Genomic DNA, 20,496 nt, shown 5'->3' with positions numbered 1-20,496 from the left:
TCTGTGCTTCACCTGGTAACAACTTATTCCCTTCCTATACTTTGGGAAAATAAACCAAAACCTTTCCAGCAAAACATTCACGAGTTTGGCCAACTTTTGAAGGAGCTTAAGGAGGATTGATATTTTCTTGGTTACAACTTCCCTAAAAAGTAAGCATCCACCTGCCCTTTGCCCCACTGAGGCCCAGTCACTCCCTTTTGTGGGTTCCTCATCCCTCCTTATTTTGGTCTTATCTTCCCACTCTCCTCTTTCCATCCCTCCTAGAAGTAAAAGTTTGGCACCCTTAGGACTTTGATCCCAAGCACTTAACAAATGTTTCAGAGAACACCTAATTTGGGGCATTTATGAATCTCACGGTGCCAAGTAGAACATCTTACCTAGCTGGCCTTGATATTCTTTAGGTCATGAATCTGAAAAGCTTCTGAGGCAAAAAACCATTGAAAAATGAATCCTGTTGACTGGAATGGTGTATTTCACTTGTCCTGAGAAGCTGGCATCCCGTACTAGCACCATGCAGGCTTCCGTGGAGGCCTTGCCTCCTCCAGCTGGCTTAGATTTGCTGCTGCTCAGTTAGAGTTGTGTCTACTTACAGCAGCAGGGCCCTGTGATAACTTGTCCAGCACATTAGCATGATGACATCTCTTGCTCCCTGTTTTGCTAATCCATTGGCCATCCAGGTCTTGAGAAACTTCTGTGTTCATCTTGGACTGAAGGATGCTATAGGAATATTTCTGATTTGCATTTAGCTATACAATTATTACATCAGTCATTTTTTACAAACATCTTCATTGAGATATGATTTACACACTATAAAACTCAACAATTCAAAGGGTACAATTTAGTGGTTTTTAGTATATTGATGATCGCGTTATGCAATCATCACCACAATCAAATTCCAGAACATTTTCATCACTTCACAATGAAGCTCTCTCCCCATAAGCAGTCATTCCCTAGCCCTGACCCACTGTTCAGCCCAGCCTAGGCAACCACTAATCTGATTTCTGGTTCTATATACTTGCCTATTCTGGACTTTTCAAATAAGTGAATCATACAATTTGTGGCCTTTTGGGTTTGGTTTCTTTTACTCAGCATAATGTTTTAAATGTTTATCTATATAGTAGTATGCATCATGCTTTATTATTGCTAAATAATATCCCATTATATGGATATAACACATTTTATTTATCCTTTAACCAGTTGATGGACATTTGGCTTGTTTCATTTTTTTCTATTATGAATAATGCTGCTATGGAACATTTGAGTACAAGTCTTTTTGTGTTGACATATTTTTTTCATTTCTCTTGGGTATATATCTAGGAGTGGAATTGCTGGGTCATATGGTAACTTTATGTTTAATTTTTTAAAGAACTGCCAGACTGGATTTTCCAGGGTGACTAGACGATTTTACATTCTCATCAGCAATGAATGAGAATTTTAATTTCTTCATATCCTCACCAACACTTTTTATTATCTGTCTTTTTTAAGTATAACCATCATCATAGCTAGGCAGTGATATCTCATTGTGGTTTTGATTTGCATTTACCCAATGGCTACTTATGTTAGTTAATTAACTTTGGGGCCATATGTTTTAATGAACAATGTAGTGATGAAATATAAAATTCTATTTTAATATTAACTTTTAGTAATCTTGAATAAAGTAGAACATAGACAAATGTCATACTTAGCAAGTGTACCTCATTTCCAGTTCATCTTCAAAAATTCTAACTTGACTACATAAAAGTAAAAAAAAAAAAAAAAAAAAGAGGTGAAAACTCCAGAGATAGTTTCATAGGACAAATTCCCCATAGGCTAATAAAACACACTTAGCTATTATCAGGTATAGGGCAATGAGACAAGCCTTGCATCTCTTATTATTTTTGTTTAAACAATTTGGTTTCTGTTGGGGGGATATCTAAACTCCAATTCTTCTACATGAATAAAATAGCATCCACATTTGGAACCTAGACCACATGAGCTGGCTCCAGAGGGCTTAGTAATTTTTTGTTTTGAAACAAGGAGGCAGAAAACATAATGTGTTTCTAACAAAAGAATCCACATTTGCAATAAAATTTTTAAAATGAATGGAGTGATTTTATTTTTGGATGGTGTACAAAACCGTTAAATGAAATTAGAAATTGCAATTTAAACAGTGGCTTCAATTAAGTAGATTGTCAAGCACTTCTTTCCTTGACCTGGATTTTTTTTTTTTCTTAATGAAAAGGCCTAATAAATGCATCAGTGAAAAAACAGGATATAATATTTTCATAATCCATTTTCAATTGTCCAAATGCTGTATTTAAGATCAATAAATGTAAACCAGTCCTACAAATAAAATTTTAAAAGGACAAACCAATGTACCGTTTCTGATATTTTCCCTGCCTGGCAGCTCTGGGACCATAGAACAGAGACAATTGCTCTTGTCCACCTCATAGGAAGTGTAATAAAAGTGATCCTGAATGCAAAGACAGGAGAATGACATCTATAAGGTATATTAGTCAGTTCCCCCAGTTTAGTGGGGAAAGTACTGAGAAATGGAACAGCAGAACCACATATTAAAAAATTTAAGAACTAAAAAGTGCATTTTTTTAAATAAAAAGAAACAAAGCTTTTAAACAGAAAAAGTGGGCTATTAATGAATGATTATATGTCTGTAGGCTATTATAGAAAGATTTGTTCCCTTTCTAAGCACTTAAACATAATAAAATGAGCTAAAGATTTCAGATTTTTAGGTTAGGCATAAATAAAAATTTACTAACAAACAGATTAATTAGCCACATGAACTGTCTTCAAAATAAAGTTTTAAGTTTAGAGGTCTTTAAGATTTGTTTATATTGATTCAGATTATATGTACCAGGGCACAGGAAACAAGATAAGGAAATTTCTGGCTCTGGGATTCTGTCACACTTTTTTTTTTTTTCTTCTTCCTATGCTAAATACTGGGGTAGGAGGAGGAGAAATGAAAAAGTAGCCAATGCCCTCTTTTTTTCTTCTTTTTTTGTATTTCTATTTTTAAAAATTTGAATTCCAGTATAGTTAACATACAGTGTTATATTAGTTTCAGGTGTACAGAATAGTGATTCAACAATTCCATACATCACCCAGTGCTCATCACAAGTGCACTTCTAAATCCCATCACCTATTTTACCCATCCCCCCACCTACCCTCTGGTAATTAGTGTGTTTTCTATAGTTAAAGTCTGTTTCTTGGTTTCTCTCTCTCTTTTTTTTCCTTTGCTTCTTTCTTTCTTTCTTTTTTTATTTAAGATTTTATTTATTTATTTGAGAGAGAGAGAGAGGGAGAATACAAGCGGGGAGAAGAGGCTGAGGAAGGGAGAGAAGCAGACTCCCCGCTGAGCAGGGAGCCCAACATGGGGCTCCATCCCAGGACCCCAGGATCATGACCCCAGCCAAAGGCAGCTGCTTAACTGACTGAGCCACTCAGGCACCCCTGCTTGTTTGTTTCTTAAATTCTACATATGAGTGATATCATATAGTATTTGTCTTTCTCTGACTGACTTATTTTGCTTAGCATTATACTCTCTAGATCCATTCATGGTGTTGCAAATAGCAAGATTCCATTCTTTTTTATTATATATATATTATATATAATAATATTTATTTATATATATGTGTATATATATCTATATATCTATATCTATATATATCTTCTTTATCCGTCCATCTATCGATGGACAGGCTGCTTCCATTATTTGGCTATTGTAAATAATGCCACTATATATATACGAATGCATGTATCCCTAATTAGTGTTTCTGTATTCCTTGGGTAAATACCCAGTACTGCAATTGCTGGATCATAGGGTAGTCCTATTTTTAACTTTTTGAGGAACCTCCATGCTGTTTTCCACAGTGACTGCACCAGTTTGTATTCCCATCAACAGGGCAAGAGGATTCCTTTTTCTCCACATCCTCACCAACACTTGTTTCTTATGTTGTTGATTGTAGCCATTTTGACAGGTGTGAGGTGATATCTCATTGTAGTGTTGATTTGCATTTCCCTGATGATGAGTGATGATGAGCATCTTTCCATGTGTCTGTTGGCCATCTGGATGTCTTCTTTGGAGAAATATTGTTCATGTCTTCTGCCCATTTTTAAATTGGATTATTGATCTTTTAGGTGTTGAGTTGTATAAGTTCTTTATATATTTTGGATATTAACCCTTTATTGGCTAAGTCATTTACAAATATCTTCTCCCATTCAGTAGGTTGCCTTTTAGTTTTGTTGATTGTTTTCTTTGCTGTGAAGAAGCTGTTTATTTTGATGTATTCCTGATAGTTTATTTTTGCTCTCCTTTCCCTTGCCTCAGGAGGATTCTGTCATACTTTTTACAAAACATTAGAGAAAACCTGAAATTTTATTTAATAATGTTGCCTAACCAAAGTGATTTTATAATTTAAGCGTAAAGAAATATAAGATAGGAGCTATTTTTTTAGTTTACATAAATGGTTGTTATTTTATTAGAAATATATTGTCTGTACTAAATTATAATCACAAAGTGATCTTTATATTACATATTTTTAGGGTTTGATGATACTTTCCAGACATAAAAAATTAAAGGAACTTTCTCTATCTGAGTGTTATAAAATCACCGATGTCGGAATTCAGGTAAGATAATTAAGGTCTTCTACTAAAGAATTATGATTAAAAATTATGCACAAACTGAATAAACTTTGTAGGTCACAGTAGAAAAAAATAAGTGGATTGGAAATGTAATAACTCGTATGTGATCTTGGTTAAGACAAAATAAATTCCTGGACTTAAGACAGGCCTCCATAGCTTAAGGTGGCTAAGAGAATTTGTTTTCTCATTTTTCCTATCTACTCTCCCTTCCCAATGTTAGACTCATGGCATAAATAAGGTAGGTAGACATTTTACTTGGAGAATAATGAAATGCAATGTGGTAAAAGTCTTCTCATATAAAGAAAATATTCTGTAGATAAAAATGTTATATAATCTAACCATGCAAATTGGGAGAGTTTGAACAATTATACCAGGTACTTAACAGTTACGAACTTCAGATACTCAAACACAGTGGGTAGTATATTTTACCATAACAGAAAGCATGAGCTAAGTAATTGGATAGGATAAATGATTATGTGCTCAACTGGTACTTTAAGAGCTCAGGAGAAAGGTAAATTTCCTAGATCAAGTCTTGAGGGATGTGCTAGAAGCCATAAAATAGCTATTGTGAGCAAGCCTCAATGTAATGTTTATTATAACATTAAGCATCTGAATGTGCTGTTAAAAGAAGAAAAACCACAATCATAGGTCCATACATGTATTGAACCAGGACAACATCTGCTAACCTATTAGTAAATCATAGAAAGTAACATTTTTAAAGAGAACCAGTAACCTAGGAATGTGCAAACTGTTAAATACACTGGAAGCTCCATTTAATGTGTCCTGAGAGTTAAAAACCCCAACCACTTATAAAAACTCAGGGCTAACCTAGGAAAAAAAAAATCTTTTTACAGAAACTCTTACTGAGATAAAAGAATTTATTCCACAAGTGGAAAGATAACGCAAGTTGATAGCTGAGAATTCTACAGAGCATCACAAACTTGAAGCTCTCTTCTGTGCATTTGAAATGGACATTACAGGAAGTTCAAACATGACTCATAGGAGAGTGTTAAAATATTATATAAATGGTGAGCTATAGAGGATGCTGGGTCAAATGGTGCTCTAGACTTTAGCACAGAATTCTAGGGTTTTGCAGCTGATGGAATCCTAGAACCATCTAAACCAACTCCCTAATATTACAGGGGAGGAAATTAAGGCCGAGAGAGCTTAATGACTGTCTAAAGTCCTGTACCTTTCTCAGTAAGCCAATCTAACTACAGTTGTATGGAAATAAAGAGTGGAAATGGAGAATTGCTATTCTAAATGGTTGATTGACAACATGGCTTAGTGGAAAAAAGTTGTTTTCAAATTATTTTTGCTGTACTTCATTATATCTGGGCAATTAGTGGTATGTAAGGAAAAAAAATGTAACACCATTAAGAAATCTCCTTTAAGAGGCACTGGTGTAAAGCAATGTCATTTTCTCCCACCTATAGACTCTGGGTACTAAGGTTCTAACAAGTTCCCAAGGAATCTGTCTAGTAGTGTATTCAACTGTATAAAGAGTTAAAAAGAAGAAATAGTATCCTTCAAAGCAAAAATTCCAGAGAGGACTAACAACTTCCATATAGGACAAGATTTTAACTCTACGATACCAAAAGGGGTTATAAAACATTTAGATGCCTGAAATCTACTAGGAGAAAAGCTAAAATGTTCTTCTAAGGTTAAACAATTATTTACCCTACTGCAGTTCATTTAAAAGTTAAACATACATTTACATAAAACTTTATCCATGAATATGATCTAGTCAGGCTTTCAAAAGGTCTTTGACAAGGTGATAGAACAAAAGTTATTAAAATAAACAGTTAAATGTTAATAATTCTAATATTGGGTTATATTTCTTATATGGTGATCAATTACATTTGACCACTAACCACAAATCATTAAGAAGGACTGAAACCTACCACAGTGATGACATGGCCTCTTAATATACACCACTTACTAACTAATTTTTAAAACGTTTCTTGGGATGAGAAAGTACTGATCAAAATACGAGGTTAAGTATTAGGAGTGCTTTCTGTCATTTCTCTTTGACTCCGTGGGTTCCAGGCGCTCTTAGATTTTAGATAAAAGCATTTTTCCATATGCTAATTACACATTCATACAGATGAGTGAAAAAAATGTAATCTTTTAAAAACTGATATTTTTGGGGGGTGCCTGGGTGGCTCAGTCGTTAAGCTTCTGCCTTCAGCTCAGGTCATGATCCCAGGGTCCTGGGATCGAGCCCCGCATCGGGCTCCCTGCTCAGCCAGGAGCCTGCTTCTCCCTCTTCCACTCCCCCTGCTTGTGTTCCCTCTCTAGCTGTCTCTCTCTCTGTGTCAAATAAATAAATCTTTAAAAAAAATAAAAATAAAAATAAAATAAAAACTGATATTTTTTTTCAGTGATTTAAAAGAGAAAATAAAAAGAGGGAATACAGGAGCATGGGAATTATAATATTATTTAATTATTAGTTACATAAGATCAGCTATTCTATTCAAGTTCATGAAAAAAATTTTTCTTTCTCGTTGTCTCATTTTCTCCTCCCTGCTTTTGTGGTGTGTGTGTGTGTGTGTGTGTGTGTGTGTGTGTGTGTGTTGTGGCTGTTAACCAGTTTTACTTTTCTAAGGTTCCCAGGTTCACACTTCTGGGCATATGATAGTCTTTCTCCTCTGTGCCTCCTCCAGCCGAATTATTAAGTCCAAAAGGAGATGAGACAAGGAAGGTGAGAGGAGAAAATGACACATAAACCATTTCCACAATTTCTTACTTTGACTTACAAAAGAGAAGGGAGTCAAATAAGGTGACTGCATTGAGATATTTAGATTATCTATAATTTATCAGGAATTCACTTTCTTGTTATTTCTCAAAGGTAAATATAGGAGATTCTGTTTTTAGCACAAGATATTGAAACTTATATTCAGCATGATGATTTAAGAAAAAAATGAGATAAACATTTTTACCCTGGTTAGGTTTTGCAAGAGTCATGACCATAATAAGAATAAAAAATTACCTCATTTTAGTGTCTTACTGGAAACCACAGCACATGCAGATTAAGGGTCTGGAGTCTCAGATGTACTGACTTAGGATCTGGTTTTAATTACTTCTTCCAACGTTGGTATTTTTTTCTGAGAACATTAGACATTCAATGATCATGTTAAACTAAAATTACTTGGTACTCTTGAAAGGCACACACATTTTGGAAAAGATGTTTGATACACTCATAACGGAGCATTTCTCAAGAAACCTTCTCCTTGATCATTTTATGCACTGAAATAACAAACTGTCAAGTTTGGCAAAAGAATTGGTTTAGTTGGGATGTTGCAATACAGATAAAATGGAAGTTCTGTCTTGTTTGGGTAAAGCCAATGGAATAAATGCAATTATTTAGTTGCTTTTTGCACTCCTTTATCTAGTTTATATTTCTCATTCCCTTTTTTGGGAATTAAGTATGCTATAAATACATTACTGTAATAGTCATACAAACGAATGTACGTATTTTTCTTTATGTAGGTCATTTGCAGCTGGACAAAAATTTTTTTATTATTTCGGTGTTGGTAGGTTGAGGTAGTTGATTAAGAAAGGGCATTGGAGAGGGGAAAATCAAGTTTAGTTATGACTTACCACAAGGACTTACATGTGTGTATGCAGTGAAAAGTGTGTGTTTGTATGTATTTACATGTAAATATATGTCAATGTATATGTGCGTATAGTATATGTGTGCAAATTAAATGTGTATAAGTTTTAGCATATATTAGATTGCATGTTTACATGTAAATATGTGTACATCTATGTGTCTAGTATATATGTGTACATTAAATGTGATTTTAGTGTATGTTAGATTATACACATATGTCAATGTCTCTGTATATTTATTATACCCAAATTGTATATAGAGATGCTACAAGATTATAAATATTTTTAGGCTAAGACCAAATAAATAGTGATCAGTATTCAAAGCAAATCATAAAAATTAGTCTGTTAAAGAATGATCTTTTTGTTTATATTTTTATTTTTAAAATTAAATATCCATATAAATTAAAAGGGTTTTTTTTTTTTTTTTACAAAAGTATGGAGATTAGCTCTTTGATAACAAAGGCAGTGATATAATATTGGGAATGTTGGCCTAGCAATCCAAAGTCCTAATTTTTATCCTGATTCTGCCTCTTACATGGCCACATAATCTTATGCAATTCACTTAGCATCATAACAATTCATTGCTCCTATAGTGGCTATAATTGTGAGGCAGGCAGGAACTAGCACTCTAAAATAGGAGTCATCTTTTCTTGTTACTTTTCTGTAACATTCTCCTGTAAGGAGATCTGACAGATCTAAGGGCTTCCATTGTAGGCTTTGTAGGCCACACAGTTTCTGTCACAACTGCTCAACTGTGCTGATGTGGAGTGAAAAACAGCCATAGAAGGTACATAAATAAATGACAGTGGTTGTGTCCCAATAAAACTTTAGGGACAATAAAACTTGAATTTCATATAATTTTCACATATCATGAGATATTATTCTTTGACTATTTCAACATTTAAGAACGTAAAAACCATTCTTAGAGTGAAGGCCATACAAAAACAGGTGACCGATGAGATTTGGCCTGCAAGTAAAAATTTGGCAGTTTGCCAAGGTCTGCTCTAGAGTCAGAATTTTACAATTTTAGTCTGTGAAGATGTATGACCTTGGGCAAGTTAGTTTCCTTCTCCGGGCCTTGGATTCTTCACTTATAAAAATGGGTATAATAAGAAAACAGTCTTCCTTTTGTGAGGATTGAATGATATAAAACATCTGAATACTTAGCATGGTTCCTGACACAGAGTGCTTGATCAATATTACCTATTTTATGATCATTATTCTATTTAATGAAGAAGAAACTAATATATACTAGTAAATAAAAAATGAACATATTTAGTATAATGGTTTGATAATTTATTTACCTTAGTTAAACATAGTCAGAAAACAGGTAATCTCGATGGCCAAACTGCTCTAATGCTAAGGAGATAGTTTAGAATATGCTCTTGGAAGAAATAGTTTATTAATTTTTACCCCTATGAATGAATCAATGCATTTTTCAGAAGCACTTAAATATAATTGACTAAATAAATTTATTTATGTAAAAGCATCTAAAAAATCAAGAACACTACATAAATAAAATTGCTATTTTCTTGAAAATAGTACAAGAGAACAAACCAGTTAAAAGAAAATGGATCCTTGTTTTTCACTGGGATTATGATACTAAACATATTTTCCAACATGCATAAAATTTCTTTTGAGACTTCTTTGACCCATATTTATTTAGAAGTGTGTTGTTCAATCTCTAAATATTTTAGGATTTTCTAGCTGTCTTTGTGATTTCTAGTTTAATTCCACTGTAACCTGAGAGCATATTTTGTATGATTTCTAACCTTTTTGTTAAGGTGTTATTATACAGGAACCCTATTTGTGTGGTAGTTAGGTGTGTTGTCGGGGGAGATTCATTCTATAGTCATATGATCAGGTCTCAGTCTTTTAATGGGCCTGTATCCCAGGACTGTGGGCTTTACAAGTGCTTCCAACCCCTCTCCCTGCCTCTGCTACACTTAGGTAAGACAAGAAGGTTAGAGGGGCTGGAGTTGGGTATTTCCCTCACCCCTTGTTGGACTGACTTTCATAAAACCCACGTTGGTTAGGTTCTGGTGGAACAGTTTCCCTTGAGATCAGGCTTTTGTTAGTGAGAACAGATGCTCTGGAGGTATTTCAGAATGATTATTTTCCCCTTTTCCTGGCAGGAAGCATGAGGGGATTTTTTTCTGATCTTTACCCTGATAACTTAGTGGGTCTCTTGGAGGTAAAATTCATCAAAGTATGGGATCTCAGCTAAGGTAAGGCCCCAGGAATTTTTCTCTCAAACTAATTCACTTTCAGTCTCTGGCAGTTAGTCAATTACCCTGTAAATGTTCCAGCTGATACTGGCTCCAGCCACAGGCTTCTGCTCCTAGTAAGCCCTGATTCTCTGCATTCACCTGTCTCTCCAGTTCTCAGAATGGTGGTTTGCTTTGTGACCTCAATTATCTGATAGATCTAAGAAGAGTTGTTGATTTTCAGTTCACTCACCTTTTTTTCTTGTTTTGAGAATAGAAGTGATAAGTTCCAAACTCTCATACAGACTGGAAAATGTAAGTCCAGAACATGACTTCTGGATCCATGGATGTTGGCTGAATCAGTAGCATCCAAAAGGGATGATAAATGTTAACTTAGGCTTGAATCAGATCTTGAGAACCCGGGAATGAAGTCAGGAACTGGAGGGCTCCAGAGCCAAGATCAGGGAGCTATCTGTGAGCTGGGCAGGTAGGCAGCCATTGCTAGTGAGCACTGCACCTTGGTTGTCATGAGCTTGCTCTCTTTGAGCTCCCTGCAATGTGCAGCCTGGTGAGCTGGCTGTGCTCATACAGATGGGTCCTGCGGCTGCGCCAAAGTTCCGGTACTTTGATCGTGTCCATTCATAAAGATTCTTAAGCTTCCATAGTACAACACTAGGATATTACTTGCAATCACCGAGTTGGCGAAAACTTAAATGATTAAGTTCAACTTAGATGAATAACTCCATGCCTTCACGTAAAACAATACTCAAGCTATCCCATTCAGATTTATTTTGTAAAATCTTTGTTCAGTGGTTGAACTAAAAACATCTGGGCTGGACTTTCAATGTAGAGGACACTGAGATAATCTGTTCATTTTTTTGAAAGCAAAAATCATTCTGAAATTTTTTTAAATGATGGGACTAGGTCTAGTCAAATAGGCAGACTTATAAGCAGAAAAATCCAACGCCATGTGGTGATTGTTAGCTAACATTAATTTAGCACCCGCTACATGCCAGGCACTGTTCTAAGTATTTCCCGTGTATTAATTAGGTACCTTATGAGGTAGGGAATACTCTTAATTCCATTTTACAGATAAGGAAATTGAGGTTCAAAGAAGTTAAGAATCTTGCCCTAAGTCATGAAATGAGTAAACACATGAGCTAGGGTATAAAGTCTAATTCCAGAGTGAGAATTCTGGCTATTATACTGTGATAAATAAATCTATGGGAGGGTTCAGTTGAGGTACTTAATCCAGCATGGGAATACCAGAGAAGTCTTATCTATTGGAAAATCACTTTAAGAAGAAATGTAGGAGTTAGACTGAAGGACAGTGGAGAGAGAGGACAGCTATCAAGATTTATACAAGGAATGTAAGTGAAGAGGTTTTTATTAGAGTCCAGGGGAGAGAGAGAAGCAGCCTGACAAGAACAGTATCAGTGAGGCTAGAGAGAAAGGAATGGGTTGGAGACCACTGAAGTAGTAAAATCCATGGAAGTGTTGCTAGTTTGGACAAGGAAAAGGGTGAAGACATGGTTAAGGATGACATTCACGCATCTGGCTGCCTGGGAGATTTGTGGTACCCTCATTTTCAAGCTCTTTCCCACAGCTCAGTCATGTAACCAGGGCTATGAAAAACCACGTCCTATTCAGTATTTTGGCATTCATTGTTAACACTTTCTCTTCTTGTGAGTGCTTCTGTCGGTGCTTCCTTTAAGCTCTCTTTGCCCGTCTTACTCTTATAACAGAGTCCCCTTTCCTACTCTCTCATTCCAGAGGCTTGTGGTGGCTACAGACAGGATAAGGGAGCTCTGTGGGAATTCCTTTCTGTTTCTACTCTACTTAGTAATTTGAAGGTTGTAGTGTTCTCTGTCTCCTCATAAGGATGAATGTATGAGTACTGTGTAGTTTTGTTTGTTCCCTCTACAGATTTTATGGTTTTGAGAGGAAGGAAAGATTCAGATTTAGATATTATCACTCTTCTTCAAACCCAGATATGGCCTCCTCTTATCTTTTATTATATATATAAAAAAAGTATCTCTAATAGAGATAGATATTTGTGTTTTAAAGCCCTGTGACCAGAATGCAGCGGATGGTATTTATAACTACATAAGAAAAATAAGAGGCATGTGGTAGTGGTTCAGCTTTATTGACTCTCTTGTGTCTTCTCTGCCTAATTGTTGCATATATTCTTCACTGACATCTCCCAAATGGCCCCACTGATGAATCTGAAGAGCCATCACGTTCCCTGATGATCACAAAAGTATTTGACAATTTTTGTTTATGGGGCATAAGCAGCAGGAGAGATGCTAGAACAAACGCTTCCCTCATTCTTCTCTTATAATCCCTTCTTTTCTGAGATCTCTAATCCTGACCTAACAGTGTGGACACTTGAGATAACAAGCTCCTTTTCTCCTTTAATCTTTTCTGTTTTAACCTTTAACCTCTTTCATTTGTTCTCTTGTGTTACAAACTTTTGCTTTTTATTTGACCTTTACTTTAATAACAGATTTATCTTGATTTATAAATAGAGAAGTAAGAGAAGAGGGATCAAGGAATAAGGGACTGGGAAGGGGAGCTGTATGGGTTAAATCATGAGCTACTTTACAGCGGGGAGAACAGCAGACCGAGATCCGTTACTGTTCATTTGGCTTTCAGCCCGATCCAGGACTTCTCAGTAAGTCAAGTGGTTCTGTAGATGTGAGGCTGCTCCAGGCTGAGTCCAAGTCGGGGCTCAGGGTTCTCAGTCCTGTGCCCTGTACTACCTTTGCGAGAGAACTGAAACCCTCACAACTACCAAGTAGCCAACATGGATACTCAAGTCAGAACGGCCTATGAGTACCCACCTCATTCAGCAACATTTCTGAGTCCTCCTCCTCAAGAACGGCCCATTGGCAGCCTTTTCTGGACATGTCTTTCTAAACTGTAAGAAGAACTGGATTCACGTCTTGACCTAACATTCATGTTTGATTCATTCTTGCCCAAGGAACAAGAAGTGGATTACTCTCCAGAGACTCTTTTCTTATTTCAAACTCTTTGAATCACTAAGCTTTCTGACTAGCTACAAAATGTTGTTTGTGCAAGATTTTCATCAATCATTCTCATCAGTTGATTGACTCCACCCCCTTGGTAGTTGAGTGGTTCCAGTGGCCTTTGACACATACTGACTTGTAATGCCAAAGATGGATTAGATGTGTTGGCTCCACATAGCAACATTTTTTTAAAAAACCAACATTGATTTCTATTTGGTTTCTAAGATTAAATCATTCAAAAATTGTCAAAGTATGAGATTTCAATAACTCCACCTCTTCTCCAGGGATACAGTTATGTTCTTGGTTGCGAGGGAAGCAACAAACAGAGGATCCCTTTCCAAAATGGCCTTAATCTTTGGCCTTCGATGCAGTGGACGTGCTGAAATCTTCTGTATGGGAGATGGGGCATCCAGACATTTGGACACTATCTCTTGGCCATACTGCTCAGGAGAATTCTTTACCTCATCCAATATTCCAGGTTACTGTTAGGAAATAATTGACTAAACTCTTGGTGATAAACATCCCAGAAGGTGCCAGGTTCAGAATCATTTTAAAGGGTTTGGGGAGAAGAAACCAAGGAATTCCTATGGTAGAATTAAGAAGAAAGTATCTGGTACCTTGTGGAAAAAGAAACTCCCACAAAATCTAGAATAAAGGAAGAGCTTTGTTACAGAAATCTGTGCTTCATGGCTATCCATGCCAAGAATGGTCTCCTAGAACTTATAGTAGAACAGCATACCTTTAAGAGACCTAAGGCACTTAGAATTACTGAGCATCACAGACAAACTCTTACCAAGATACCTAGGCATTATTCTCTCTTCTTTTGTAAGCAAAAGAAATAAGCTCAGTATTTCCTGTTGCTCCTCACCTTAGTATGTCGCCAATTCAATAGAATTAGAAATTTGCCAGACTTCAAAGGATGTGGGATTTGACAGCTTGTCATTTTCCCACAGTCTGTAAGGTTCCAAGGGATACTGGAGTCATGGGTGACATGTTTCCTTGGCTGATAAATAGCTGAACTGAGAACACCCAACACCAGTCCTGGCTTCTTGCCCACTCCCACCGGGGAGAACTATTTTTGGACAATTGAAGCAGACAGACTTGCTAAACGAATGCACACATCTGTTATTTTCATGTTGAGCATCCATAGAAAAGAACTATAAGAGAATGTGTCAAAAGGAAGATAATCCTTTGGAGGCCTCTCCCAACCTTTAAGCTGCCCCTAGAATATTAATTTATCCTGTGTAAGATGAAACTTGCCAAAAGTTAAATAAAACCTATCAGATTGTCTAAAGGCAAACAAAAAAGACAGGAAAAATAAACATCAAAATCCCACTTTCCCACAAGAGTATGAGTTTATGCTCCTTTTGTTTCTTAAATCTAAGTGGCCAATCTGTTTTTGATCTCTCTTTCATGCAGTGTGCCTGGGCTTTGCTTATCATGCCTCACCTGACATGAACTGAGTACCTGTGGCATTTCTCACAGGAGTTATGATTTTTCCATGTTATGACTTCTAATTACCCTCTCTATTAACTTCAGTTAAATTTTGCACATGATATTTCCTCATCCCAAAGCCTTCAACATGTGGAAGATGGTGAGGGTGTATCCTCAGGTCTTAAATGGCAGACAAGGTCCCGTTCCAGGACCTCTCTGGTTCCACTCCTGAGAGACAAAAGCCATCATTTGTCAACGGTGTTATGTCTGTCAAGTGCTTTTGGAGTACACAATTTCTTTCCATCTTCCAATAAGCCTGTGAGACAGTTGTTTTCATTCTCTTATAGGTGAGGAAACTTGAGGTTGAGTAACTTTCTCAAGGTCACAGACACAACTTCAGGCCCTCTAAGTTTTCTGCTAAACCAGTAACCTCCCTTAATTACATCATCTCTTATTCCATTATGCTCCCAAATGGGAGATCAAAGCAGCACTGATGGCTCATGAACTCATTATTTCCTAGAGATCTTTAAATGGAAGAATTCACAAGAGGACAGCATGACTTTGTCCTTGGAGTAAAAGTTCTGAGTTGTCATTTTCTTGGGAAAGAATGAGAAAGAGAACAATTGGAGTGGCTGGCTGTGCAAAAGGAACCTATCAACTCTTTCAGGCTGATTATTATAGCTTAAGTAATTTTTCTATGCCCTTCTTGTCCCATAGAAGCCCCTGGAGGAGGCCACTGAGCACCCATTTTATTTTACTTATCTTAGAAAAATAGAGAAAGTGTAGGTTCTCCTACAGGCCACAAGAGAAATACCTGATTGACCTTTGGTTAGTCCAATCCTGGCTTATTTTTATTTTGGAGATAAAGTCTAAAACCTGAAACTGTTCTGGAATTTTTTCCCCACAAATTCTAATTACAAATTCTAATTCAAAGATATTTTGTTTTGTTCTTTTCCAGGTCTTCTTTCCAATATACATTCTCTGTGATTGCTTACCCTTTCTGTTCTTTAATTTCCCCCACATTTGACCTCTCTTTATGTACTTACCACATTTTACATTTTAAAAGTAATACCCTTGCTTTTACCAAATACCCTGGGGTCTATGCAGCTAGTAAGTAATCAAGGTCTACTGACAACCAAAGGTGTACCTCTGAGTAGGTGTCTCCAGAGAAAACATTTACTTTGGTGAATGAACAAGACAATCTATTTCACTGTGACAAGAAAATATTAGAACTTCTATTTAGATTTATTTTTGTCTTATTTTATTTTTATATGATATGATATATCTTATATAAGATCCATATGCTATACATTTATAAGGTTACATATATTTGTTTTTAAATATAATATATATTTGAATAGTTGTATGTCTATATAATTTATAAGTATATTAATATACATTTATTGAAAGTGCATGCTTAAAATATTTTTACTATGATGTGTATGATTTAAAAAATTTGGCAATCATACCATAGAGCAGAAGAGTACAAGAGAAGCAGAATACAAATAATAGTACTAGTTACTATTTACTGACTGCTTACCATGTGCCATCTACTCTTCAGTTGCTTTATTCATATTAACTCACTTTATCCTCCCAACAAATCTCTGAAGTAGGTGCCATATTAAGGTACCATATTATTCCTCTGTTGCAAATGAGATCATTGAAGAATTGAGAGGTTGGGTAATTTATCCAGAGACACGGAACTTCTAAATGGCAGGATATGAACTCAGGCCGGTGGGCCCCAGACTCTGTACTCTTAACCATCTTCGTAACTGCAGTTATTAAGCAGGGTGTGAGGAAGGACTGGACTTAGCGTCCTGAGAGCAATCTATGGGAGCTCATTTTCCTGTTTCCTATGCTAAGAGGCATTTTCCATTCCCTTTGGACATTCTCTCATCTTGAACCTCTTTTGCACCTAGATGTTGAGGCCACAAAAATAAGCCAGACATGGATTCTGCCCTCAAGAAGCTATAGTCAATGCAGAAGATAAAACAATTATATGAATAGCTATATAATACAAGTGGAAAGTGAGAAACACAAAAAAATTAAACACTATAGGGATTTGGAAGAGGCATTTCCTCCAGAGGAAGGAATTGGGGAAAAGTTTGTGGAGTAAGCCACATTTGAGCTGGCTTGAAGCTAAAGCTTATCTCCCAAATCACCATGTAATTAGGTAAAAAATTGCATCATGAAAGTATCTTTGGAAATGCCTGTTTGGGGCTTTGGCCTTTCCCCTTTATGAATCCCCTCCATATTTAAAAGAAGTATGCCTTAGCTAAGCCTTGCTCAGTCTGGTTTCCCTGGCAGGGAGGGTGGGAACAGGAGAGGCATCTCACTAGGATGTGAGGCTTCATAGAGTTTGGTTTTGGTGGCAATGCCCAGATTTCCCAGCTCGGTATGCCCAGGCCACAGCTACCCCACCTGCTCTGATGCCTAGTGGGAGCAAGGCTACCTTCAGTGGGATACATGATGCCCAAGAGACTAGTTTTAAATCCAGTTTATAACTTAAAATTGTGGAAGTTGCATTTTAGCCTTTGAAACAACCAAAAATACTCTTCATTACTGAAAATGGTTGACAGTACAAGATTTTCCCAAGATTATCAATAGGCAAAAAAAAAACCCCACAAAAACCAAAAACAAAAAACCAACCAACAAAAAACAAAACAAAACAAAAACCCACAAAACTTAGTAGTAGAATGAATCAGAACCTAATGAGGTAAATAGTCAAAAGATGGGTATGCACCATGAGGGGAGCGTTTTTGAGGCTGAGAGCTGCCACCTATTGAGGGGGCTTAAATCAGGATTTTGGCGGAAGCCGTCGTTGTGACAGTCAGTAATGTCAGTGAGACTCTGTTTCCTCTACATACCCAATTTAGGAATGTGGTCATTCAGCCTTCCCACACTGTGACTCAGCTCAGGAGATACCGAAAAGAAATGATTTAACTCACTAAGTCATTTGGAAGTTTACTTCAAAATTGTTAACCACAGCAAAACTGGGTGATATGTGCGTTGGGAGCCAAACTTGATAATGTTTGTGTTTTCTCCCCATCTTCACTACAAAAGATTTTGTCTTGGAAGAAGCTTAGTCTGACATTTTCCAAGACAAGAAAATCAATAGCACTCATATATGTAAGAATCTGCATCACTGGAACCAGAAAAGCATAAAATAATCTTATCTGTAGGGGAGAAATGGAATTTCATGAGTGATTATATTGAAACATGCCTGCAGACTTAAGTTACTTATGACTTACATGTCTCTAAAGGAAAATATGAATTATAAAGAAAAGTTCTGACTTACTTCTCGGATCTGCACTGACTTTGCCAAGCATAAAGCCTGAGACTAATCTTTGTGCCTCAGATTTTCCATGGATGAGAATGCTACCATGAATGTATCATAGACCTCCTAATGCGTTTTTATAAGTTATTCTTTAATTTTAAAACCTCTGAGAAAGTTCAACTTCAAAGAATATTAGAGGTTTTGTTTTGTTTTGTTTTTAAAGGCTTAAAGCAGAAGTGATTCAAGCAGTCCAAAACATTGACAGATGTAACATGTAACTCTAAGGGTTTTCAGACACTAAGTACCTTGAATCTCCCTTTAAAGCTCACTTCATCTTTTAATAAATTATTCTTAGTTTAAATATTCCTTCTTGCTTTAAATTTTCTCTGGCTCCCTGGACTCTGTCCATTCTCTAAGTAGAAAGCAATGTTATCCTACTCCTTGTGACATAAGAATTCCTATATTATTATAACAGAATTCTTAAAAAAAAAACAACAACAAATTCTTTGTCTTCTTGAAGACACTTATAAAGGATGGACCAACCAACTAATATATATTGAGAACCTACTGAATTATAAATATGATGCTTGTGAAGGGGGTATAAAAAGCTAGCAGAAAAATTAATAATGCAAGAAACAACAGATGCTGGTGAGGATATGGAGAATGGGGAACCCTCTTATACTGTTGGTGGGAATGCAAACTGGTGCAGCCACTCTGGAAAACAGAGGAGTTTCCTCAAGCAGTTAATAATAGAACTACCCTACGACCCAGCAATTTCACTACTAGGTATTTATCCAAAGGATACAAACATAGTGATTTGAAGGGGCACATGCACCCTGATGTTTATAGCAGCAATGTCCACAACAGCCAAAATATGGAAAGAGCCCAGATGTCCATTGACAGATGAATGGATAGAGAAGATGGAATATTACTCAGCCATCAAAAGGAATGAAATCTTGCCATTTGCAACGACGTGAATGGAACTAGAGGTTATGCTAAGTGAAATAAGTCACTCAGAGAAAGACAAATACCATATGATTTCACTCATATGTGGAATTTAAGAAACAAAACAGATGAACATAGGGGAAGGGAAGGAAAAATAAAATAAGATGAAAATTGAGAGGGAGGCAAACCATAAGAGAGGCTGAACTCTAGGAAACAAACTGAGGATTGCTGGAGGGGGGTGGGGGAGGGAAGGGATAATTGGGTGATGGGCATTAAGGAGGACACTTGATGTAATGAGCACTGGGTGTTATATGCAACTGATGAATCACTAAATTCTACCTCTGAAACAAACAAACAAAAAAAGCTAGTAGACTTCCACACAATACCTCTGAGAAACTTCCTGCATTTGCATTGAAAAACTTGTTGAATCTCCAAGCTGAGATTCAAGACCAATAATTCCAATTCTTCAAAGCCAGACTCACCTCTGTACCACCCCTGGGTGTGCCCTCTATACTTGGTTATCTCCAATGACAGGGACCTCACTATCTCCTGACAAGCTGCCCCCTCCAATTTTTGACACCACTTAGTTGCTAGAGAAGATAGATCTTTGTGCAAAGTTAGCCACAATACAGGAATAAGTCAAGTACTGTAACTGCTCAATCAATTGAAAAAGACAGATTCCTCATGAGGTCAGAGGAAAGAGGAATCGCTGTTGATTATTGTGGTCAGGAAAAGACAGTGGTTGAGGGTTAAATCACCAATATCTTTTAGTACTATCTTTTGCCTCCTATGCTAAACTGCCTCTCCTGGAAATTTTCCCTCTTTTACTAACTTGCTAAAGAAAATAGTGGGCTAACTCATTCTTTCCAGTCGTCCTTAGGGCTAAAAAACAATGGGAAATTAGCATACTCAGTGGGAGGGAAGCCCACTGGTAGTCTTACCTCTGGAGTCATCCTGATGGCCATCAAGTGATCCAACAGCCCAGGTCCTTCCCTCAGTTCTGAGAGGAAAATGACATGTAGTCCAATTGACATCCATTTTTACATATAAATAAGCAATGCCTTACTAGTAACTCACTAGTTACTAAAATCTAATCTTTATAACTAAAATTAATGGTAAACTTTCATTTACTGAGTTCTCTAATTTAGTATTCTAAGAATTTGAGCTGCTTCTCAATGAGGCAAAACCTCTAGAGTGACTGAGCACATGTTGATAATTTCTAATTTTTATAATTTGGGGGAGGGACTTTTATAAGTACAGCATTAGTATATCTTGAATTGGTCATGGTTTCCAATTCCTACTCATCTTGACTTAGGATATTTTTACAACTACTATTAGGTTTACTTTTGTG

At 36.5% G+C, this 20,496-nt stretch overlaps 2 protein-coding genes across 4 annotated transcripts in view; one reads left to right on the top strand and one right to left on the bottom strand.

Annotated features, from left to right (window-relative positions):
* Window positions 1–20,496, bottom strand: part of FAM185A (family with sequence similarity 185 member A) — a 140,347-nt gene that overhangs the window by 29,952 nt on the left and 89,899 nt on the right. Inside the window, exon 10 of one of the 3 annotated variants that reach the window (XR_004299084.1) lies at window positions 7,631–7,745. The exons of 1 other annotated variant lie outside the window; for it this stretch is intronic. The gene's annotated coding sequence lies outside the window, so the exon portion shown is untranslated. Of the gene's footprint in view, window positions 1–7,630; window positions 7,746–20,086; window positions 20,146–20,496 lie in introns of those variants that run through there. One more of the 3 variants, XR_004299083.1, reaches the window with a different exon arrangement.
* FBXL13 (F-box and leucine rich repeat protein 13) overlaps window positions 1–20,496 on the top strand; it is a 237,227-nt gene that overhangs the window by 201,419 nt on the left and 15,312 nt on the right. The window contains exon 18 of the mRNA XM_032401864.1: window positions 4,540–4,623. Within this exon, the coding sequence (XP_032257755.1) occupies window positions 4,540–4,623 (84 nt within the window). The remainder of the gene's footprint in view (window positions 1–4,539; window positions 4,624–20,496) is intronic.

The sequence above is a fragment of the Phoca vitulina genome, unplaced genomic scaffold (genome assembly GCF_004348235.1).
Source record: "Phoca vitulina isolate PV1807 unplaced genomic scaffold, GSC_HSeal_1.0 scaffold4, whole genome shotgun sequence".
Classification (NCBI taxonomy): domain Eukaryota; kingdom Metazoa; phylum Chordata; class Mammalia; order Carnivora; family Phocidae; genus Phoca; species Phoca vitulina.
This window is presented reverse-complemented; position numbering and strand designations above follow the sequence as displayed.